This window comes from Aotus nancymaae, unplaced genomic scaffold (genome assembly GCF_030222135.1).
Source record: "Aotus nancymaae isolate 86718 unplaced genomic scaffold, 86718_ANA_hifiasm-v0.15.2.pri h1tg000014l, whole genome shotgun sequence".
Classification (NCBI taxonomy): domain Eukaryota; kingdom Metazoa; phylum Chordata; class Mammalia; order Primates; family Aotidae; genus Aotus; species Aotus nancymaae.
The window spans coordinates 54,048,056-54,074,368 of NW_026988425.1; the positions used below are offsets into that span (position 1 = coordinate 54,048,056).

The 26,313-nt window shown below is 35.8% G+C and overlaps 1 protein-coding gene across 3 annotated transcripts in view; it reads right to left on the reverse strand.

Moving 5' to 3' along the window:
- The window catches only part of PDE4D (phosphodiesterase 4D), a 1,389,427-nt gene that overhangs the window by 1,012,110 nt on the left and 351,004 nt on the right, over positions 1–26,313 (reverse strand). For all 3 annotated transcript variants that reach the window (XM_012457267.2, XM_012457266.3, XM_064375998.1), the window contains one exon: positions 16,556–16,785. In XM_012457267.2, the coding sequence (XP_012312690.1) occupies positions 16,556–16,785 (230 nt within the window). The remainder of the gene's footprint in view (positions 1–16,555; positions 16,786–26,313) is intronic.

The window sequence follows — 26,313 nt, forward strand, 5'->3', positions numbered from 1 at the left end:
TTATTGATACCAGAACATATTTGTAAACTATTCCAATTGCATTTACAGTTAAGCCAACCAATTTCTTCTAAGCGACAAGAAATATTACTGCATGTACATCTAATATTCTAAAGCATTTAGAAATTCAAATATCTACCCATTTCTCTTCACAATTCCAGCATTCACATTAGAACAAGGTATTTAGTTATTTGAAATGATTCACATCTCACAAATAATGGCCTTTGTAGATCCTTTCTATTTTACTAAGGAATACTATCTGAAGAATAGATATTTTATTAGGAGGAAAGATGGGAAAAGAAAGCAAATTTGGAAGCACAGAATTATAATTGAGGTTAAAAGCTGTGAATATAATTTTAAAAATATATTAAGATTGAAGAAGATGTCCAGAGAGAAAGCAGTACTCTCAACGTTTCTGAGAATGTTGTGCTTACCTGCTAATCTCTCACCTGCCAGGTCTCGACCCTGCTGATAAGGTTTGGGGAATGATCGGTCTCTGAAATACTTCTTAAATGGTTTGGCTGTGTCCCCACCCAAATCTCATCTTGAATTGTAGTGCTCATAATCCCCACGTGTCATGCGAGGGACCTGGTGGAAGGTAATTGAACCATGGGGGCAGTTACCTCCATGCTTTTCTCATGATAATGAGTTCTCAAGAGATCTGATGGTTTTATAGAGGCTTTTCCTCCCCTTTGCTTTGCACTTCTCCTTGCTGCTGCCAAGTGATGTAGGACGTGTTTGCTTCTTCTCTGCCCTGATTGTTAAACCTCTTTCTTTTGTAAGTTATCCAGTCTAGGGCAATTCTTTATAGCACTGTGAGAACAGACAAATACACTTCCCAAGTACTTCACACACATGCACACTTCTGTGAGTGCATGCACACTATAACAAAGAAAGTGACTTCTAGAGAACAAGGACACCTATAACAAAAGTTAAGTGCAAAGTTTTTCATCTTTCTCCTCACAATTGTCTTCAAAATGTTTGTATCAGGAACAATGCTGATAAATTTAGCACTAGGTGTGAGGGAGAGTTAGACAAAGGTATGTTCCAGTATTCAAAGAGAAGCTTTCTCAGTGGACTAACAGCAGAGTTAATTTTCCTTCAGGGACAGCTTTTTTTTTAACAAAAATAGAGACAGAGAGAAACAGAGAGAAAGAGAGAGAGAGAAATTAAAACCAAATACAACTTACATAGGAAGAATGTTCTCCAGAGAGAAAAGACATGCTGTTTATAATGTCATGCACTTACTTAATTGCAGTGCAAACCATTCTCATCAGGAGTCCATTTTAAACCTACCAGCTTCAACAGTCAAAAGCGGATAATTACAGTGAAGCTCCGTCCTTGTCTCCTTATTGAGAGCTTTAAAAACTTTGCCGTGGACATATCAAGAGACTCTTCACTACTCTCCTTTTGTTATCTTTTTATTTTTAAAAAAATGCATTAAAATAAAATTCAATCCTCCCCTTTGGTTTTTCTTTACTAACTTTACTACTGATTTTACAACAGACTTCTGGAGAAGTCAGGGCACTTTCTGTACTTTAGTTTCTAGAATGATCAAGGGCTGTGTTCTTGTCAGGGTTCTGGGTTGCAAACAATAGAAATGTTGGACTGACATGAGCATAAAAAGGAATCCATCAAAAGAATATAGGACAGAACTCAGAATAAACAGAGAGCTTGAAGAACCAGACTTGAGCAGAATCCAGTGAAGATAATAAGCAGCTGGGAGGCTGGATCAATCTGCCTGGGTCCATGCTCCTCACCTGCTGGGCACACACTGCTCCTCTCCACACTGTCAGCAGCCACAACTGCCATGCCACTAGCCCTTCCACTCGATAGTGGCACATCTGATGCTGTAGGTCTGAGCCATCCCCTCAAGATTCAAAGTCCTGGCTAGAAACATCAGATTGACTACATTGAGGTTATAGACCCTCATTCTGACTGCCAGAAGGGCAGGTAGAGGGAATACATATTCCTTCTTCCCTAGTGGAAGCCTGGGTCTCTCTCCCACCTATTCTGAGACTCCTCCAAAACAGAAGAGGTTTGGATAATGAGCAGCTAACCCAGTCATCTACCCTAAGACCTTCTCTCTCTTGACTTCTCATCCCTCAAGCTATCCCAAGGACTGTGTTTCCCAAATTTCCAAGCAACATGGGTGACAATAATATAAGAATAAAAAAGTAAAATAAAAGAGGGGACAAAACATCCACTTTGTTGACCAAATGAGTTGATCAAACCTACAGTTGCTCACAAAGAAGGTAAGGACTGAAACCAAAATGCTTTTCTGTCCCAGTGCTAAATAATTTTGGGTCAAAGTTTCAGTGACTGCTGTAATGCTGAACACCTGGAGACTCAGCAAAAATAACTCAGGTACTTGCTCCAGGAAATGTTTGCTTTTGGAAAATAAGGCTGTAAGTGGCCTGAACGAGTTTATCCAATCAAGGTTCACTTTGAGATCCTTGATGCTCTTAGAGACTTCATTAATCCAAACTACTAGGGTCTAAATTCTAGCTAATGCCAACCATTTTTCCCCCTAGCAAGATAAGGCTCCCAGACCTGACTATAAAACTCTACAAATATCTTCTCTTTACTTCCCCTTTCCAAATACTACTAAATTTAAAGGTGATGTTCTCCCTTATTTCACTGAGGTGAATACTTAGTTTTGCTTGGTTCTGCTGGTGATCTGTTTTTGGGAGTCTGTTGCTAACAGAGGAATGGTTGTACAAAGTGATCTGTAGAATTCTGAAAGGCCAAGTATCCCCATTTCCCACCATAGTTGCCCAAACTTCCTATTGGATTGCCTGTGAGAAAAAAAAGTCTATGAATTTTTAAAATCTATCTATAATATATTCCCGGTACCTCAAACTGTGTCTATCATATACTAAGACTCAATAGATGACTTTGGATGAATGAATTGTAAATAAATAATAAATACAGTTTTAATGTAATTTTATTGATTGGATAAACACTTATTTTCATTAAGAGAAATCAATGTAAGAGAAATAAACAACCACAATTCTCTAAGTCCAAAAATTCAAATTATTTTCACATTGCTTTCCAGTTCTCAGCCACATGCAGGCATATATTTTGCAGTGCTATAAGTTTAACCTGGATATAATTTTGTATTTTTCTTTTCTTCTCAAAACATTCTAAATACTTCCATGTTGCTATGTACTTATCATCATAATGATCTTAATGACTATATCATGATCCATGAATATAAATTTTCGCTATCATTTATTCACTGTTTTGCCAACTGCCAAAAATGTGTTGGTATGTAGAAAAGTTTTATAAAAACACTCTTATCTATGTTTTCTTCAGTGGATATTGGACAGAACATACCAGAATGTATAAGCCAAAATAAGAAGATCTGAGTTCTAGTCTTTATTTGTTGCAGTTAATCCTCTGAAAATTAGTTAACGTTGACATTTCTTCTTAAAACAAATGAAGCCTTCTCGGCTTGGGTCTCTGTTGCGTATAATTAAAACCCTTTGTTGAGGCACTATGTACATATGACATATCCTATAGTTGCCAAATCCTAGTCACATATACTATTTCAAACAGTGTAAATGAAACCAACAAACAAAAAATGACCCAGACAAGATAACCAAGAAGACAAGAATAAGAAAAAAATTGTGTGCACATACATATTATGTAAAGGCTCTTAGTTCCAGGTCTCAATCATACACATCTATCAGATAGCCTTAAATAAAAATTAGCATTGGCACAGGTTGCTGTCAGTTAAAGTCTGCAAATAATACATTATATCCAAGTTAAGGACAAAACCATATGCAGAAGCCTTTCTGTTATTTCACTAAGGTCACAACAGTGACCAAATTTACAGGAGAATGTTTCCTACAAATAGAATTTTTACATATTGAATTCAATGTTATTCTTCATTGAACTGCTAAAATTGGCAGCATGATGAACTGGAATAATGCTTGAATCCCAGAAATAGTGTTTAAGAATATATAAGAAAGCAATAGTGTTTAATTCAATGATTATTTCTAAGCAATAAAATTTTCAAGAGCAAACTCGAATGTTGATTCAAAATACCAAAGTTGTTATTATTGCTGGCAAAATATTAGAGTTATATAGAAAAATTATTTAAAATAAACAAATATGTTGAAAATGATAATGCATATTTAAAAAAATCAAATCCTTCTCCATACTCCACAGCCTGTAATAATTCCAGAAAACAGCTGAGTAATCTGGAAGATGAAGTCCCAAAACACCAGAAGCTTCTGCTATTCTCCAATAGATGCTAGAAGGTACTAGGAACCCAAGAAAACCACTGCAGACCTACTTACTGGAACTAGGACAATCTCCACAGTCTTTCCAAAAGACCTACTAACTATGCTCAACTTCTCATTCTCTGGTTTAACACACATCAGTCAGAGGACAGCTGGACCAATTATTGAAGATGTTTTGGAATGCTGTTTCATAATCATCTCTCAGAGGACCACCCGATATAGAGCTTCTTCTTCTTCCCTTTGTTCTTTCAGCTTCTCATCCCCATGTTGCACTGTGATTTCTCTCCCCTATCTATCCTCCCACTCTCATTCTTTCCATATTATTCAGTCAGTTCCTCTGGAGCCCTTCTTCCACAGCAAACAGACTTTGCTTCATCCTTAACCTTGCCACCACAAAGTCATCCCAGATTCTAACTTCTTTCAAACTTGGCTCTTTGCTGAAGATGCCACTTCCCCATGGTGGATTCAGGGTAGGGTGCTGTGGTTCTCAATGCCCTCTCTGGGTCCCAAGATGAAATGAGTGCTCTCCTAGATACTCACATTTACTTACTCCTCCATCTTCTTGTGAAAACTTCTCGTTTGACAACTATGCCAATCAACTCTACTTCCTTATCTCTGACTTCTGCCAGTCTCCTTGGTCAGTTTCTCGTTCATTGAAAACTGCCCACCTTTTTAACATCTTAACAGCTTGAATCCTGCTGCATTCCTGGGTGACTTTGATGTTAATGCGGAAGCGTCTCCTCATGCCCCAATCTCTCAATTCCTCAGCTACATCTTTTCCACAGCAGTCACCCTCTTTCCTGACACCCTTCTACATCTTAAACATACCTTAAATTACCTCTAGCACTTACATCTTTATGAGGTTCATTTTATCTTCCAAATATGATCTACCTTTTGTTTGCTCAGTTATTCTAATTTCACCTGTATTGACATCATAGAGATTTCTAGAGATCTTGAACACTTTCTATATCAGTATCTTCTTATATTCACTCATTTCCATAGCCAGCTTAGTTGCCACAATTCATCACTTCTTTCACTCTCTTTCAAATACCTTCAAATCTCTTGCCCTATTTTTCTTATATTGCACCTGCTTTCCAATTTTGGATTAATCCAACTGTTTGCCTTTTCAGTGCTTATATTATATGTGCTTAGCATTACTGGAAAATATTACAAAACCTCACATATTGGTTATGTGAAAAGTTAGTGGTAAGTTTTATCAACTGTACCTTTAATTGATATTATGGCCTAGCCATGTTTTAGCAGTTTTTAGTTATCTAAATGCAGACACTCTGCTTTAATCTCATCCCTGGAGTTTGACCTTCTGTTCTCTCTGCCTGGTATCATCTGGTTTTGATCTCGGATTAGGTGCCAGTTCCTGACAAGTCAAGGTGAGTTTGATCCCCAATGAGACTTCATATTTCTCCATTTGTCTGTAGTCACGTTTGTACATTATATGTAACAAATAATATTATAGTGGTCTATTTTCTTGCATGTGCCTTACTTGATTCAATCCTCTGTGAAAGAAAAGACAGTATTTTATGTTGTTGAGCCTTGGGTCACCAGCACATAGCTCAGTATACAGCAAATGTCAGACTCTAACTATTTGTTGGATGAATGTAAAGTGAATATATTAACACAAGACTAATGTATGATTGAGAGGATGAGCATATTTATCAGGATCCCTTGCATGTATGATTTTATTGTTTTTCTTTTATAACATATGTATAAATACAGGCATACGTGCTTTATTGTGCTTTGCTTGATATGGTTTGGATATTTGTAATCTTCAAATCTCATGTTGAGATTCGATCCTCAATGTTGGAGGTAGGCCTAGTGCCTAGTGAGAGATGCCTGGGTCATGGGAGCAGAGCCCTCATGAATGGCTTGGTGTACTCCCTGTGGTCATGACTTATTGCAAGGTCTGATTGTTTAAAGGAGTGTGGCACCTGCCCTCTCTCTCTTACTCCCTCTCCTGTCATGTGACACAGTTGCTCCTCCTTTACCTTTTGTCATGAGTAAAACTTCCTGAAGCCTCACCAAAAGCCAAACAGATGCTGGTACCATGCACAGACAGCCTGCAAAACCAGGAGCCAAATAAATCTCTTTTCTTTATACATTAGCCAGTCTCAGGTATTCCTTTATAGTCATGCAAAACAGACTAACACATTCCTTTATTACACTTCACAATATTGTGTTTTATACAAATTGAATATTGTGGGAACCCTGCATCAAGCAAGTCTATCGGCACCATTTTTTTCCAACAACATGTATTCACTTTGTGTTTCTATATCATATTTTGGTATTCTCACAATATTTTATATTTTTTCATTATTATTATATCTGTTATGGCAATCTGTGATCAGTGGTCTTGGATGCTACTATTGTAATTTTTGGGGTGCCACAAACCATGCTTGTGGAAGACAGTAAACTTAATGGATTAATGTTGTCTGTGTTCTCAACGCTGCACTGACTAGCCATTCCCCAATTTCTCTCTTTTCTTCAGGTCTCCCTATTCCCTGACACACAATAATATTGAAATTAGGTCAATTAATAACCCTACAATGACCTGTAAGTGTTCAACTGAAAGGAAGAATTACAGGTCTCTCACATTAAGTCAAAAGCTAGACATAATAAAGCTTGGTGAGGAATACATGTCAAAAGCCAAGACAGGATGAAGGCCAGACCTTTTGCACCAGTTAGCCAAGTTGTGACTGCAAAGAAAACGTTTTTGAAGGAAATTAAAAGTACTACTCTAGTGAACACAGAAATGACAGGAAAGCCAAACAGCCTTATTGCTAATGTGGAGAAAGTTTTAGTGGTTTGGATAGAAGATCAAATCAGCTGCAACATTCCCTTAAGCCAAAGCCTAATCCCAAGCAAGGCCCTAACTCTCTTTAATTCAATGAAGTCTGAAAGAGGTGAGGACTGCAGGAGTAAAGCTGGATTCCAGCAGAGGGTGGGGTTCATGATGTTTACAAGAAAGAAGTTGTCTCCAATACATAAAAGTACAGGGTGCACAAATTACCCATTTAACATACCTGCATAAATATCCTCTGAACCTAAAATAAAAGTTGGGAAAAAAAAAAAAGAGAGAGAAGTGAAGCAACAAGTGCTCATGTATAAACTGCAACAAGTTATCCAGACGGTCTAGCTAAGATCATTGATGAAGGCAGCCACGTTAAACAACAGATTTTCAATGGAGACAAAATAGTCTGCTATTGGGAGAAGATACCATCTACAACTTTCATTGCTAGACAGAAAAAGTCAATGCCTGGCTTCAAAGCTTCAAAAGAAAAGCTGATTCTCCTGGTAGGGGCTAATGAAGCTGGCGACTTTAAGTTGAAGACAATGTTCATTTAATATTCCAATAATTCTAGGGCCCATAAGAATTGTGCTAAATCTATTCTGCCTGTGCTTTATACATAAAAAATAAGGACTAGAAGACAGTGTATCTGTTTATGGCATAGTTTACTAAATATTTTAAGCCCACTGTTGAGACATACTGCTCAGAAAAAAAGATTCCTTTCAAAATATTACTGCTCATTGACAATGTACCTAGTCACTCAAGAGCTTTGCTGAAGATGTACAAGGAGGTTAATGTTGTTATCATGCCTACTACCACAACATTCATTCCGAAGCCCATGTATCAAGGAGTCATTTCAACTCTTAAGTCTTATTATTTAAGAAATACATTTCATAAGGCTATAGCTACCATAGATACTTATTTCTCTGATGGATCAGGGAAAAGTAAATTGAAAACCTTAATAGGATTCACCATTCTAGATGCCATTAAGAATATTTGTGATACATGGGCATACGTCAAAGTATCAACATTAACAAGAGTTTCGAAGAAATTGATTCCAACCCTCACGAATGATTCTGAGGGGTTCAAGTGGAGAAAGTAACTGCAAATGTGGTGGAAAGTGCAAGAGAACTAGAATTAGAAATGGAACCTAAAGATGTAATTGAATTACTGTAATCTCATGATAAAACTGGAATGAATGAGGAGTTCTTATGAATGAAGCAAAGAATGTGATTTCTTGAGACATGATCTACTTCTGGTAAAAATTCTGTGAACATTGTTGAAATGGCAACAAAGGATTTAAAACATTATATAAACTTAGTAGATAAACCAGCACCAGGGCTTGAGACGATTGACTCCAATTTTGAAAGAAGTGCTACTGTGGATAAAATGCTATCAAACAGCATTGCATGCTACAGAGAAATCTTTCATGAAAAGAAGAATCAATGGATGTGGCAAATTTCATTGTTGTGTTATTCTAAGAAATTGTCAGAGTCATCCCAATCTTCAGCAATCACAACCTTGATCAGTCAGCAGCCAACACTGAGGCAAGACTCTCTACCAGCAAAATGTTTCTGATTTGCTGAAGGTGCAGATAGTTGCTAGCATTTTTTAGCAATAAAGTATTTGTACCTAAGGTATATGCATTGTTTTCTTAGAGACAATGCTATTGCACACTACAGTATAGTGTAAACATAACTTTCATATGCACCGGAAACCCAAAAAGTATGCGTGGCTTGTTTTATTGTGATATTTGCTTTATTACAGTGGTGTGACTCTGAACCCCCAATATTTCTGAGGGATGTCTGGTATATACCTTCAAGAACTAAAGTTAGTCTGAATTAAATAATTTTGGAGAAATTAGAAAGCCAAAATCACATGTTAACTGGGACACAGAATGTTAACAGAGGAGTAAAGAGGGAGATCATCCTTGAAATATGGGATCAAAAGTTTCAGAAAGTCAATGGTGAAGAAGTATAGTATTTATGTATCATAAATTTTATATTCTAAATATTGTTTATACATTATAAATTATACATTTAAAAAGCTTTTATATGCTAAAGTTTTAAATTTCTATATATAGCTTTCACACAGCAAAGTGTGTGTGTGTGTGTGTGTCTGTGTGTGTTTATGATGACATTTAGCAGTAATCACAATTGTTTAGGAATCACACCGTGGCAAAATCAGAACCCCCTGAGACAAAGCCCTTCTGGGAATGTGAACAAAGGTCTCACTTCAAGGAAGCTCAGAGCCACAAACTTCAGTGTAAATGACGCTAATCTGTTAAATAAAGTTAATTCATCATCCAGATATGTTTCATAGATGACTTCAAATGACATAACTGAATGGCATTTATTTTTGTTGGATTCCTCAGATTTGAAATACATCTAAAAATGGCTGGCTCCATCTACTTCCTTTCAACTGGAGGGGAGATTCTAAATGAATGAGAGGAATGGAATGATAAATAATACTGAAATTCTAAGTTCTAGAAAGAATTCTAAGTAGGTAGATTTTTTTTTGGTAGTGGGGAGGGAAGTGTGTTTAACCCAAGAGATCATATTTTTTTCTATAGTTTGTTTTCCATGTACAGTTTTTTTTAAAGAAACTTTTTTCCCATTTCGTAATGCTCACTGGCAGAGAAAAAAAGTTTGATAACTTCATCCTTTAATGAATTTCAACTAAAAATATATTTTTTGTTTTGGATTTCTCCAAGTGATGCACTCTAGTCATATTAAGTTTGAATCAGTATTATACATTTATGTAATAGGTAATAATTAAACAAATACAATTTGGTCAGAATGTTCTTACCTATAGTTTTTTCATAAACACAAATACTATCAAACAGAATAAAAAGGCTTTTAAATAATTATAAACTCTCCTTAAACGTTTCAGTGATTCACAGTTCTGCATTACATCAGGATGTTCAGGCAGGGCAGTGTTTGTAGCAAAGAAACCATCTGTGGAGTGGAACACTGATTATTCAGTGATGGAAATAGTCACAGGAAAGGGCATTGCTGGGTTCTGCCTTGTACTTAACATACTACTGTGCCTTAGCACTATTCATGGTAAAATAAATGCTTCTTTGGGTTCCCTTCAAAAAATATGGGGATTCCTCAACTAATCTATATTACTAAAGCAAGTCATGTTGGCACAAGAAAGTTTTGAAAATAGGAACCAGATGCTCTGATGTTGGTCAACGCAAAAGTTGCCACCCTCTTTAGTGTTCTTAAGAACATGGGAGACTGGTGAAATGGAAGCCTTTGGTTTATAAAGATAAACCTTCCCCTGGTACATGCTGCTTGACTGACACACAGATATAAAGTAAAATACTGTGGTATATTATCAGTTCATTCAGCATATCCTTAATGAAGATGCCAGCAAGTACTACAGGAATGTAAAGGTACTGTGATAACCTGAAAAAGACATTGGAGTTTAATAATGATCGTATTTTTTTCTTTTTTTTTGTAAATTGAAGGCATGACAGATATGTCATAAACCTTTTCAAGATTCTATGACAGGTGAGAAAAATGTCAGCATTTTTTCATTGTTTATTTTAGATTAGATTCAAGAATTGCTCTGATTCTGGAAATGAGATGATTTTTATCCAGATATTTTAAAGTGCTCCATCACTCTTCAACTCTAATTTTAATCTTGAAAATCACAAATTTAGGGCCAGGCATGATAGTTCACACATGTAATCCCAGCACTTTGGGAGACCAAGGCAGGCAGATTACATGAGGCCAGGAGTTCGAGACCAGGCTGGCCAACATGGCAAAACTCTGTCTCTACTAAAAAAACAAAAAATAGCCTGGTGGAACACCCCTGTGGTCCCACCTACTTGGGAGGCTGAGGCAGGAGAATCACTTGAACCTGGGAAGTGGAGGTTGTAGTGAGTGGATGTCGTACCACCCTGGGTGACAGAGTAAGACTCCATTTCAAAAACAAACAAACAAAAAAGAAAATCACAAATTTACAAATTTTAAAGCAAAGACAGATATAATTAAATCAGAATAATGCTTTAAAACAAAAGGCCTGTGATATTTTGTGAGTGTCCTGAGAAGTTTAGATAAACACTACAGTCATAAATTGTATTTAAATCAACCAAAACCAAAAGACCCCAGTTTCTTCTGCTTAGTATGTATCTTCAATATTATGGAATGTATTGTTTCCAATTTTTTGCATTGATTACTTTTAAAATTTCATCTAGCTCAAGAATACTATATTTCTAGAGAATGTTTCACAATCAAAATTATGTGTTCCATTTTCAATTTAGGAAAACTGCCTAGTGGGTTATAGATATTTCATATAACATTCAATAAGAACTTAGGTAAATCTCTTGAAACTTGAACATATATCAAATATGAAGGTACATGCTTCATGGTAGACTGTGAAATACAATCTCTATCTTTATAAATCCTTATATGTAAAATATTTAAAATACACAATGCCCATTATTAATACCTTCTTAAGCTTAAAAGACCAAATTTTAAAGATCAGATGTGTCTGCTTCATCTAGACTTCTGTTTTTCTTCCTTTTATTTTCTGTTTGGATTTTGATTCAGTAACAAATTGCTGAAAATAATCTTTTTTTAATGTTCACTCTAATGTACTGTTTGTACTCAAGAACACAAGATGAAGAATGGTTAGTCAAAGAATCCAATGTCTAACTGGCATCTGGGACCAGTCCCTCTGTGAATGGCACACAAATCAAGGAAATATTTCTGGAAGATCCTTGTAAAATGAACCCTTATATGAATGAAATAATTCTTCTCTCTCTGATGAGTAAATTTATCCCCAAAAGTGACCATGTCTTCTTTTACATTTTTTTCATTTTCCTTTTTTATAGGACATAGTGATATGAAGGTACACAGTGTATTTCTTCAGGCAGGTAATAGGATACTAGGGATGAGAAAGTGTTTGTGACATTCTCCACCCACCCACATTCCTGAATATACATCTATCCAGAGGTATGTCATCATGACACAAGGGGACAACTCACTTCTTGGCTCTCATTTTATTACAGCAGATGCAGCAATGAAACATGAGTAGAGAGTTTTATTGCTACCTCCCCAACCCTTTCTTTGTTCTCATAACTTCCCACCTGTGTTCTGGGAAAGATTTCCACGTGTGTGGCAAGCTAGGCCCTCCTTAGATTGTCTAGGGACACATGGACTGCAGGGGGAATGTAAGCCAGTGCCCAAGATAGGGCCAAAAGGAGATCCTATTTCCTCCTAAGGATTCTGAACAGGAAACTATTTAGAAGTCAGCAAGGTTGTGAAGGGAGTATAGGGTTGTGCAGAAGTAGGGAGGACCTCCATACTCATTCCAGACATAATTTAACAGCAAGACATGTCTGCAGGCAGATGCCAGATACTGACTTCTTAACACAAATGTCACAAGTCCATAATAACCGTAACTTTCTGAAACAGAAGCCAATTTTTGGTTGACTCCCAAATCTGCTAGAACATCCATCTCCACCCTAAGGGTTATTTGTAGAGGATCTCTGAAGCCAATTCCAATAAGGAAACAGACATTAACAACAACAAACATTATTTGTTCTAATATTTTCCCAGTGTAGGAGTAGTAGTTTTTGATGTTATATGTTAAGTACTTACATTATGAGAAAACTGGTATAACAGAAAATTATGAGGAAAATATGAGAATGTGACTTTCCAAATTACTTCTTTGGTACGTTGATAAAATTTCAAGTCATTAATAGCTGTATTTCTTACTTCGAGTAAGGCCAGTAAAAGCCATGAAGCCTACTCTGTATGAAAAGCTAACTTGCAAATGAATTCAGGGTTGTAAGCATCCCAGGCCTTAATAATTCTGTTTTTTGTTAATTTACAGTTTCTGAAGTTTGCTAAATCACAACACACACACAACCTAACAGTTTAGGCATACTCAAAAGGAATTGTAAAAACGTTTAGGAATTTGAACACATTCACATTGCCTGAGAAAAAAATTCAAAGTAGAAATATAGAAGTGTGAATACCTAAAAGTCCTTTTGAACTCAGTCTCTTGACCCAAGTACTTCATGAGGAAGCTAATAGCTGTCATCTATAGCACATATTTTGCAGACCAAAGTTCTTTCTCAGAAACTAACGATTTTCAGGGCCATACTGTGGCTTTCTAAAGGGGTAAAACAAGTCTCTAGACCCACCACTTGATACTTGACAAAGCAAGTATCTGGCATACTGATATGCCAAAAGAAAGAGCAAAATGCTATGATATTAAGAAAGAAAGGAAAATAAATCTGGAGGGCATGAAAAGTTGCCTTTATCATCAAAGATTTGAAATTGCTAAGGTCTGGTCTCAGTGTACGTTGACAATGGGACTTGGGGGCATACTAACCTTTAATAATGGGGAACTGGGCTGTAGACAACACAGTTAAACTAGGCTAAATTTCCAATTCACTCTTTCTGACAGCTGTGAAGGAATCTGGGACTCCTGGTTAATTGAAATGGCTACAGAATATAAGCCCAAACTTTACCTTCTATTTCTCCTCCAAAGCTTTGACATTCCAGAAAATCATACTTCTAAATCTTCTATTCCTCAATATTCAATTCACAAACTATTCTGGCTTCCAAAGTTAATATTACCTTTAATACCTACTTAGCTTGGTTCTTGTCGACTGGCCATTCTTGTATATTATTTCTTTTGAAAAGATATCCTTGTTCCATCTCTCAAAAAGAAACATTATTTTCTTCATAATATTGAATGTGTTTGTAAATAGTAAGGATGATATTGTTTATATAGTCATTCCTTGGTATATGTAGAGGATTGGTTTCAGGATTACATGTACCAAAATTCATGTGCATACCCAAGCCCTGCAACTGGCCCTGGGGAACCAACATATATGAAAAGCCAACCTGTCTGTATTCATGAGTTTCACATCCCATGAATACCGTATTTTCTGTTTGTGTTTGTTGGAATGAACCCTCATATAAGGGAATCCATGCAGTTCAAACTTGTATTGTTCAAGGATCAATTGTACTTGATTCTTAGTTTTAATGAAGATGCAAATAAATTTGAATAAACAGAAATGCTGTGATATAGACAATCCTAATCCTGAAATTCCTTGGCACTTAGAGACTGTTTTTAGCAACACATTCTCTCTCTGCCACCCAGCCTGGGGTGCAGTGGCAGAATCTTGACTCACTGCAACCTCTGGCTTCCCAGGCTCAAGTGATCCTCCCGCATCAGCCTCCTGAGTAGCTGGGACCACAGGAGCAGGCCACCACACCCAGCTTATTTTTTGTATTTCTGATAGAGATGGGGTCTTGCCATGTTGCCCAGGTTGATCTCAAACTCCTGAGCTCACTCACTCCTCAATCCCCTGCCTTGGCCTCCCAAAGTGCTGGGATTACAGTCATGAGCCACTGCATATAGCCCAAGATTTTAAACACAATGTCCAACTACACAGAGATTTATTAAGTGTATTGCATCACTTTTTTAAGGGCACATGATATAACAGCAACTCAAAACGAGAAATCATGATTGGTAACAAAGTTTTTGATATACCAAAGCTAATTGAATACATCAGAGCCTTAAATTAGAACATTTCAATTATAACCTCTTCTTCCACAAATGTGAAGAAAGTAAGATAACTATTCTAAGATAACCTGGTGTGCAATAAACAGTTAATCAGGACTGTGTCAATTAAATATAAAAAGGCTTGTTTTAAAGATTGGCCTTTAGCTGGCGTCTGGGAACCTGAATTTCAGGAGTAATCCACCATTCTCTAAATGGTAAGAGTGGCTCAATTTGCCTAAACTGTCTGTGCCAATAATGTGGTTTATGCTGAATATCCACTTTCCTTCTGGCAATCTGGAAGTTTGTATATCTTAGGCAGAGGGTACCTAAGTGACTGGCCTCCAGTGAGAACTCTAGGCACTGAGTCATTAATAGGCATTCGTGGTAGAAGGCATCCCTGGTAAACACATTTCACATGTGTTGTCTCAACTCATTACCAGAGAAATTAAGTGTAACTTGTCTTACTTTACGTGGGGACTCTTGGAAGCTTATGTGTGGTTTCCTCCAGATTTTGTCCCATCTACTTTTTCCTTTGCTTACTTTGCATTGAATCCTTTTGCTATAATAGATCAGAGCCATGAATATGACTATTTGTTGAATTATTAGAGCTCTCCTAGCAAATCACTGAACCTAAGGATGGTCTTGGGAACCCTGGATAACACCTGTTATCTGTGAATCTTCTACACAGATAGAACAGCAACAATGCTAATTCCAAAGAGAGGAGAAATAGTTTCAGGGAAACAGCATTTTTTTCAAAAAATGTTCGGGTCTAGCCATCATATAAAATTCCCATCTGCTTCAGTATGAGTCTGATCAATCTGTGTACATCCTTCTTAAACACATAGTTCAATGACAACAACAGAAACAAAATGTATTTCCTCTTCATTGCTTCAAGGTGAATATTTGTTGTCTTATTATTTATCTAGGTATTTTCCTCATACTTTTTCATAACACAGGTCACTCAGACTGGTCCATAACCAGTAAAACAGCTAAATTCAGTATCTTTGAGTTGAGTTACTAGCCAAATTTCCTCTGAGCATGACCTTCCTTACTTTAACAAGATCTAAAAGGCATTTTTCCTTAGAGATGCCTTTAACTTGGCAGAGTACGTGGGAGCATCACATTTCTAACTAGTATTTGTTTTGTTCTTCTGGTCTTAGCAAATGTTCAAGAGTCTATCTATGTATGTCCCACTGGCTTTATCCTCTTTCCTTTCTATCCAAGATTAAAATGCAGCTGGTCACAAGAAGAAATAGTGGATGTGCCCAATATCCTTACCTTTGTTCACAATTTGTAACCTGGTGATGTTGCATTAAAGTGTAAAACCCCATTGGTAAACAACACAAAAAAGAATAAAAACAAAAATTATACTCTGCAAAGTAGGAAATAAAAATGTTACACAATGGAGATGTGGCTGTGGCTGATTCCTCTATACATACTAATGCAAATAAAATCACCTTATACCGGGAACTGAAATACTATTCTGGTAAGCAATACCTCAAAATGTCAAAGGCAAAATTTTTAGACTTGTGAATACCACTGCATATATCTTTTGATTCTAATTACAATACAATCTATTCTTGATTCCAAATTCACTTTGCATCAATGAACATTGCCTATTGTTTCTAGATCCCTACACAGTAATTTGTCCATTCGTTCTCATTTGTTAGAATTTTTTCTATTAAATCACATATGGCCAATATTAATTTTCCAAGTACAACTGCCCTTTTGCAAATGCTTATTAGCATTCACCAATACATTTTCAGCTCCTCCTTATAAAACAATTTCACTAAAATGTCTTCTCCTGCAGTAATGTCACCTGAGAAAAATCATCCTTATGTTTTTGACTCTAGAAACCCAATTGTTCTCCCACTCAAATCAATCAATGAGCCACAAAAACTCAAAAGACCACAGATAACAATCACCATCTAAAATATAAAATGGGGAAATGACATCTAAGGGCACTCACCCACTGGAGTCTGCAGAAGTGATAGCTATCAGCGGCAGAATCTTCAAGGGGAGGCTGGTTGGTCTTTGAATGTTCTCTGATTCACTTTTCAAGTCTGCTTGTTCCAACTGTCTGAAGGCGAGAGGGGGAAGCTGAATATTTCGGCATGAAAGTCTCCGGACAAGATAGGGTTCCATTCCGCGGAAAGGGTCTTCCTCTTCATTACTGGAATGTAGTGTTTCCTCGGAGGCCTGAGGTAATAGTTCAGGAAAGCACATATAATCAACGAAAGCCACAGCGTTTATTATTACATAATGGCTTAATACTATCATGGGAAAGAAATTAAGTAAAACTTATACATAAAAATGCTATATAGAAAACAGTGACATTAACTAAACAATATTTGATTAAAAGTTTAGAACTCCAAACTAAAATCTGAATTTATTTTTAAAATAGCAAATTTGTTTACTAGGTGTGGCTTGGTTATAAGTTAACATCTTCAGAATCTCAGAATTTATTAGCTTTGTGTGTGAATTCTATAAAATCAAGGATAAATCAAAATGTTTTTATAATTTCTATGAAATGAATTGCAAACATCAATAAATACATATCTTGATACATGCATGTGTCAGTATATATATGTATGTGTATATATATATACAGTTATGTGTCACTTGATAACGATCCATTCTGAGAAATGCATCATTAGGCAATCTCCTTGTTGTGTGAACATAACAGTGTATTTACACAAACTTAGATGGTGTATTGTTACTGTACTAAATACCGGAGGCAATTGTAACACAATGGAAAATATTCGCATGTCTAAGCATATCTACACATAGGAAAGATACAGTAAAAATACAGCGTTAAAATCTTATGACTACCATGATATGTGTGGTCCATAATTGACTAAAATGTTATATGGCACATGACTGTATATTTATATATATTTTTCTTACATGCATGCCCATGAAGAGAGAGGGAGGAAAAAAAGTCCTATTTTTTCTGCATATTTAAGGCCCATATTTGAAACATATGTTTTCATATGTCACATCTTACTCAGATATACTCTTGTCAATTTTTATAAGAAGACTGAGAGGGTAATAAGAAAAAAGACTTGAAAAGAAACTTGAGGACCCAGTAGAACTGTATTTAAGTCACAGCTGAATTTTGCAAATTTGATCCATGTTATTCACATGCAAAGGTAAACCCAGGTCTAGAATAAAGTAGAAAATTTAATATTTTGATTATAGCTGAGAAAAATATAGTATCACATGAGCAATAACTATTTCCAAATGGCTGGAAAGTCTACTCTAGCAATATTTATTATATCCACATATTGAGAATTATAGAATCGCCAAATATTATAACATGCTTCTATGGAGTGCTGCGCTTTTGAATCCTTGCACTCCCACTTTGCTATTTGTATTGCTAGAGTGTTGCTTAGTCTCTCTAAGGCTTCTGTTTCTTTTTTTTTTTCTTTTTTCTTATTTATTTATTTATTTTTGAGACAGAGTCTTGCTCTGTCGCCAGGTGCCAGGCTGGAGTGCAGTGGCACAATCTCGGCTCACTGCAATCTCCGCCTCCTGGGTTCAAGCAATTCTCCTGCCTCAGCCTCCAGAGTAGCTGGGACTACAGGCGCGTGCCACCACGCCCAGCTAATTTTGTATTTTTTAGTACAGACTGGGTTTCACCATGTTGGTCAGGATGGTCTCTATCTCTTGACCTCATGATCCATCCGCCTCGGCCTTCCAAATTGCTGGGATTACAGGCGTGAGCCACTGCACCCGGTCTGTTTCTTTATTATAAAAATGGGACTAATATTTACATACAAGAATTAAATGAGACTATGCATATGATGTACATAGTTCATTACCTGCATTGTGATTAGCACTCATATATGGCAATTTCCTTCCCTTCTGAGTTCTACAGGTGAAGAAACTAGCCCAGGGAGAGAAGGTTATATTTCCCTAAATTAACCTGCTGGCTACAAGTTAGAAATTCATCAAGTTTGGAACATCCAGACCTTGTTTGTTACACTTCTTAGTATACAACTATCTTTGGGCAAGTAACTTAGGCTCATTGAGGTTGTTTCTCCATCTGAAGACTGAGATAATAATACTTACCTCTCAGGTTCATTGTCTGGACCAAATATATAAAGTTTTTGAAGCACCAATATCTGGCAAAGAGTTTGTACTCAACAAAATGGCAGCTATTCTTATAATCCAGGCTAATTCCCTTTTTTCCTGTAACACTATGCTGTCTTTGATGCTCATTCTTCATATTGGTTCTCAAATAGAAAATTTTTGTCTTCCTGATTTATATCTTGAAAAAGGTGAAAGGATGTGCAGTGGTGGACTCTATCCAACTTTAGGTTGTATTGTCCAGTTGTATAGACAAACAAGACAATAGAAGGGGACTGAGAAGGTTAAAAAAAAGAGGTCAAAACTAAAACAGAAAGTTCATTTATTTCAAATCCTAAATTCTGAGAATCTGTGCTTTGAGGAATCTACTTGCTTTATAAAATGACATCAATAATAATGACTAATATTTATTGAGTTCTTATTAAGCAGTGCTGCGTTTTATATATACTGTCTCATTTAATTTTTACTAAAATCCATGAGTTAGTTCCTTTTTATTTTCCCATTTTACACATTAAAAAACAAAACCAAAAACCCAGAGACCTATCAAATAGCAGGAGTTGGCCACACAGACACATGGCTAATGGGGTGATTAATCATCTTACTTTGCCTGGGACCTTGTGATTTTAGCACTCAGAGTCCTATGTCCAGGGAAACCCCACAGTCCCAAGGAAACCAGGATGACTGATCATCCTACATGTCAGGATCCAAACCCAAATCTCTTCTAGTTAAAACTGGAGCTAAAAGCCACCACGCCGTACTACCTTAACAAGTATAGTCCCTGGCAGAGTGAGTATTACTAGAAAAGAACAGAACACACACTAACTGACTGGAACTCAATAAGCTTCACATTTTCATTTGAAAAATTAAACAAAACTGAGATGAGAGCAGCCCTACATAAACATTAGAAATGAATGACAATCTGTCATTAAATGAGAGGATGGAAATTTTATCCCCTGTTCTACCCCTAATCACTCAGGTGGTCTTAAGAAGTGCCATTGGTTGTAACAAAATCAGAGTACTTCATAACTGGAAGGGGTCTTAGGATGTATTTTATATCATGTCTTGTTTTTTGCCTGCAGGGACTAAAGATCAGCAAGGTTAAGACAAGCAGATCTGGAATAGGACCTGGGAGTCTGAATTTTAGCATGCACCACCTATGATCCCAATGTGGAGGGTTTAAACAATACATTTTTTAAAAATAATGGCTTGGAGACATTAGAAATACTATCTTTTCCATCATCTCCTTACAATAATGCCATTTTCTAGCAGTAACATAAGATACAAACTGCTATAATAACCTGTTCCAGATCTGCTGGTCTTAACCTTGCTGGTCTTTAGTCTCCTTAGGCATAAAATCAAGAAGTTATACAAAATAAACCTTAACACCACTTCCAGTTATAGAATACTGATTTTGCAACAACCAATGGCAAATCAATGTTTCTGTGAGATATCAAATATAGAAAAAAAATAGAAAGCATATGCACATGGAACGTAGCTTTTAGATTGGGAAAGTGAGCTTCTGTGTGCTTAAGAAGTCCTCTGAGAACAGAACTTCACTCCTGGATTGCAAACAGGTCATGATTAAGTTAATGACTTATGTGTGTTGTGATGGTTAATACTGAGTGTTTGATTGGATTGAAGGATACAAAGTATTGTTTCTGGGTGTGTCTGTGAGGGAGGGAGTTACCAGAGGGGATTAACATTTCAGTCAGTAGACTGGAAGAGGCAGACCCACTCTCCATGTGGGTGGGCGCCATCTAATCAGCTGCAAGCATGGCTAGGATAAAAGCAGGCAGAGAAACGTGGAAGGATTAGAATGCCTGAGTTTTCTGGCCTCCATCTTTTTCCTGTGCTGGATGCTTCCTGCTCTCGAACATCAGACTCCTGTCCTAAAATAGTTGGACTCCTGTACCTATACTAGTGGTTTGCTCTCAGGCCTTGGGCCACAGACTGATATTGGCTTCCCCACTTCTGAGGTTCTAGGATTTGAACTGGTTTCCTTGCTTCTCAGCCTACAGACTGCCTATTGTGGGATTTCACCTTGTGATCATGAGTCAATACTTCATAATAAAATCCCTTTCATATATACATCTATCCCATTAGTTCTGTCCCTCTAGAGAACTCTGACTAATATATGTGTAAATACTCTTCTTCCAGATGAACATAGAAAAGAAGAACAAAGGATGAGTCTAGCAAAGCTTCAGTAGCACTAAATATAGCTGGCCAAAGTTAACATCTTTTTACAAGCATTTAGCTGCCTACTCTGGGTGTTATAATGCAATTGCAAAAATACTTTTATATAACCGAGGTTATTTGTTGAATGACTTAATGTTTGTGACATTCTCTTTTAGATAAAACTGCCTCAAGAGGTAACTTTTTTGAGAGAATTATCTCTACTAAAAATGAAGTTTATGCTCACGTTTATGCTGTCAGTTTAAACCCAAACTTTCTATAAATACTTTTATCTTTATAATTTAAATGACAAAGCAGTAGAGGGCTATATTCTAACATTTTCCATTCAAAAACAGTATAAGTGGTTTTTTCACACCCTAGATCAATGTGTATCAGTTATGGCTCAGAAACAAAGAGAACAACCTTATCTACAAGATAGGAGGTTAAATGCCATTATTTTGGAGAGAGATGTAAAACTAATTGCAAGAGCAACAGGTATCTTACGTTACTGCTAGAAAAGGGCATTATGGAAAGGAGATGATAGAAGAGATAGTATTTCTAATGTTCCAAGTCATTATTACCCAAAACATGATGTTCAAACCCTTTTCATTAGAATCTTAGATGGTGCTTGCTAAAATTCAGACTTCCAGGTCTTATTCCAGATCTTCCTAATCACAATCTCTATGATTAGGGCTTAGGAGTCTGAATAAGTCACCAGTATCATTATAGTGCATACTGAAGTTTGAGAACTAATGGTTTTGACATTTTAGACATAGTTTAATAAAATTGTTTGGCAAATATCCAGGCACAAAGATGTTCACTGTAGCTCATTTATAATAACTGGATGTAATCTAATTGCTGTGCTGAGGGATTGGCTTAATAAATGTTGATACATCATATGATGAAATACTATGAGGCTGTTAAAATAATGTAGAAGAATACATAATCATGTTAATGACATAATGTTGAGTGGGAAGAACAGATTATAGAGTGATCTCATTTTTATGAAACAATAACATCAAAACAAAACAAAAAAGTCACATACTACATTCATAAAACAATTCTTTAAGGATATATCCCAATTCTCTGAAATGGCTCTCCTGGATAGTATTGGTAATGATTTTATTTTAGTATATTTATTAATTATTAGCTTCTATATTCCCTATTATAAAAATGTCTTGTTTATCAATTGTAAAAATATAATAAAAGTCATAATAATAAAATGATACAACATTCATATTGCTATTGATGGGACTTAGAAATAACCCTATTTAGCTTTAAGATATGCAATATCAAAATAAAAGATATGCAAACATATTTAAATAAATTTAATATGAACCTATAGCCTTGTAATATAAAATTATATTCAATAATTAGCCAACTTACATGGAATAATTGACAGACAAATAACTTTAATGTTATGCTTTTGACTGTTAGAACAAATATCTTTCTGAAACACATGCCTAAAGTAAGCAATTCCATAATAATTGACACAATGGATGAATGTTAAATTTATTATTATTTTTTCTTTTATTTTCTTTAGATTCTATCCAAGGTATTTAATAAATTTCTTTGTTTAATTTTTTGCTTTCAAAAGTAGATAGCAAACTACTTAAATGGCCTTTAGTACATGGGCATGCACATGACTAGGGTTAAATAAATTTCTGTGGTTCCTAATAATCTCAGTCTCTGATATTTGTTTCAAATATATATATATATATATAGAGAGAGAGAGAGAGAAATAAAATTTCTATAAGGAACTCTCCTTAAAATATGTGTATATGTATATACACACATACATATTGTGTATATATTTATATGTATATATGCATATAAATTATATATGTATATGTATACATATGTATACATATATACACATATATCTACATATGTATATATATACATACATATGTATATATACGTATGTATACGTATATATGTGTATATACACGTATGTACATATGCCTATATATGTATATATGTACATATATGTGTATATGTAGGCATATGTACATATATACATATATGTACATATATATACAATGCAATACCATACCCTGCAATGCCTGTGTGTGTATATATATATATATATATATAGGCATTCTGGTCTCACTGTATGCCCAGGAAATACTCTTCCCTGCAATGCCTGTATATATATATATATATATATATATATATATATATATATGTACATATATGTGTGTGTATATATGTACATATATATGTACATACATACATATACATATATATGTACATACATATATACACATATATGTACATACATATATATACACATATATGTACATGTGTGTATGTATGTATATATATATACAGGCATTGCAGGGAAGAATATTTCTTTCTGGGCATGCAGTGAGACCACATTTCCAGACTCCCTTACAGGTAGTTATAGAGGTGTCAGTGAGTGTTACATTACATGCTAATTGATGATAAGTTGAGAAAATGTGTATGTATCTGTGTATGTGCCACTTTCAGGCCTGCCACATAAAAACTTGGTGAGTACAATCCTCAATTTCTCTTCCCCTCTGTATTCCCTCACCATGTGTTGAAGATGATAGAGCCACAGGATGGAAGAAGCCATGGTTTCTTAATCACTATTTACAGGAGAAACACTTGCCAATCAGAAACACTTAATTTGGGCTACGTGAGCCACAGATAATCTTCTGTTGAGGTCATCTTCAAAAATTTAGTGTTTTCTTATTACAGGTAGTGCTCTTTTATATGCATATCTCTAAAGGAATTCAACCTATCTAAGTTGTGTTTCCATTCCCATTATTTCTCAGTTAATCATTTATTGAGCACCTACTACCTTTCATGTTTGTGTTGAGTGCTGGAAACGCAGAGATGAATTTGGCACCTTATTTTGCTTAAGCACTAACTGTTCATTGGGGCTAAATATAATAGACAGATAATCACCAGTATATGATCAAAGCTGTAAAGAGAACTTAGGATTTTTTGGAGTATATAACACTTTTGCAAGTTGAAAGAAGGTGCTAGTCAGTTGTGACATCAACAAAAAGAGAACACCTGGAGTATCGCAGACAAAAAAAAAAAAAAGACGTAGGTACCCAATAATGCACATTTGTTTTTGTTTTCTATCTACTTCTCCAATCATTTTCATTTAGTCTCATTGCTGGCCCCTGAATTAACTGTCTTTAAACCTAGGCATTGTCCAAGGTACTATCCTTCAACCATTTCTCCTTTTTTTTTTCTTTTCTTTTCTTTTTTTTTTTTTTGAGATGGAGTTTTGCTCTTGCTGCCCAGGCTGGAGTGCAATGGTGTGATCTCAGCTCCCTGCTACCTCTGCCTCCCAGATTCAAGTGATTCTCCTGCCTTAGTCTCCAAGCAGCTGGGATTATAGGCACCTGCCACCATACCCAGCTAATTTTTTGTATTTTTAGTACAGACGGGCTTGTCTTGAACTCCTGATCTCAGGTGATACACCCACCTTGGCCTCCCAAAGTGCTAGGATTACAGGTGTGAGCTACTACACATGGCTGCATTTCTCTTTTCAACCTGCCCACTCATGTTGAAAATATCATTCAATACAATGAAGACAAATATCTTCCACTTTTTTATTTATAACACCAAGGCAGCCATCAGCCTGACAATTATAGGAGAATGATTCGCCTGTATGACTATTCACTCTATTAGCCTGGACATGTGAACACATCTGGAAGGAAGGGAGCCAACACAACTTTTGTACCCCTAACACTTAGCCAGTGCCCGGAACAAAACATATGCTAAATAAACCTTGCTGAGGAGAGAATGAAGCAAATGGACATACTCATCTCCATTTCTTCAACTGCAAGAAATTGGGAAGAGGAAATAGTATTAGATATTGGTGTTACTAGCAATGCTGTATTTGTAACTATTATCATAAGTCAGGTATAAAGCTGAAGCACGTAATAGGGAATTTCTATCCAAATTCCAAAACTTCAGCCACTCAAACTGGTTGGGTCTATCCCCATGTTCAAATATTCTTTCAAATATACAAACATCATCTTAAGTATTTTCACCTATTTTGTTTTAAATAAGAATGACAGATTTCAGGCACTCAGTGCTTTCAAAGGGCCTACACTCAGTGCTTTCAAAGGGCCTACACTACGCAGAGCATTGTAAACGTTCGCCTGTTAAATAGGTTTCCAGGAAGAAGACAGACTACGCAGAAGGATGAGTTTTGTTTTATCACTTCCAATGCCACGTTCCTTTTTTCCTTTCCAATTAGTTTGCTGCCACATTAAGTTCTTTAAAAGTAAAGTTTCCCCATATCCAAATTTGTGGAATAAACAAGATAATGTTAGTGACTCTGCAAGGATTAGGATACAATTTAATAGGCTATTATCACAGTGAATTAAAAATCATATTTGCAATCTTAAAGTATTATATGCCAATAGTAGACATTTTCTCTCTGTATTATTCTTCCATGTCTCCATGAAATTGTTAATAATGCACTAAAGCAATAATTGAAAATGAGCCTTAAGATTCTCTAAGTCTTATGCCAAATGATTTTCCTCTTATCTCATTACTTATCATGTATGTTTTATCTTAAAACTGAATGCTATTATAGCCTAAATAATCTAACAGGAAACTCACAAGTTAAGGCACTAAACCACCTAATGTCTTTTTTCTTTTCTTTTTTTTTTTTTTTTGAGACGGAGTTTCACTCTTGTTATCCAGGCTGGACTGCAATGGCGCGATCTCGGCTCACCGCAACCTCCGCCTCCTGGGTTCAGGCAATTCTCCTGCCTCAGCCTCCTAAGTAGCTGGGATTACAATGTCTTTTAATATAGAAAAGGACATTGTATTGGCCTACCACAATCAATTTTCAAATGGATATTTGTATAATGATATAGAAAAGAAACTCTTGCCAAATTAATTCTATATAAAAACAAAAATTTCTACCTCAGGTTAACACAAAGATAATAGTTAACACAAAGATAACAGTTTCAAATATTCACAGAGCATAATGCAAATATAGGCTCTGATTTCATACTGATTAGAAGAGACAGAAATCACTGAAGTCTTTCTAAAGCCATTTCCTATAACTCATCAAAACTTCTAAAAAGTTTCCAAAAAGGAATAGAAAAACCTCCCATTCAGTAATATTCTACTGTATATTCTCATCACAAGAAAGTCGATCTGCAACTCTAGGATTCAGTTAATCTTTTGTAAATAGCATTGTACCTTTCCTGGGTGACTTTAAAAACTAAAGTCAATTCTATTTTGTTAGTAGAAGAAGGAAAAAAAATTAAGGAAAACATGAGTTCTATTAATTATTTCCTTCATAATTATATACAATAATAGAATCCGAAGTGTAGAAAAAAAACTAACACATTTTTAGCAGATAAAAATTATGTCTTACTCTAAGTACAGGTTAAAATTCAGCCAGTTTACTCTCAGTGTTTTGAAAGTCTCTCACTGGAGGAATCAGGGGTCAAATCA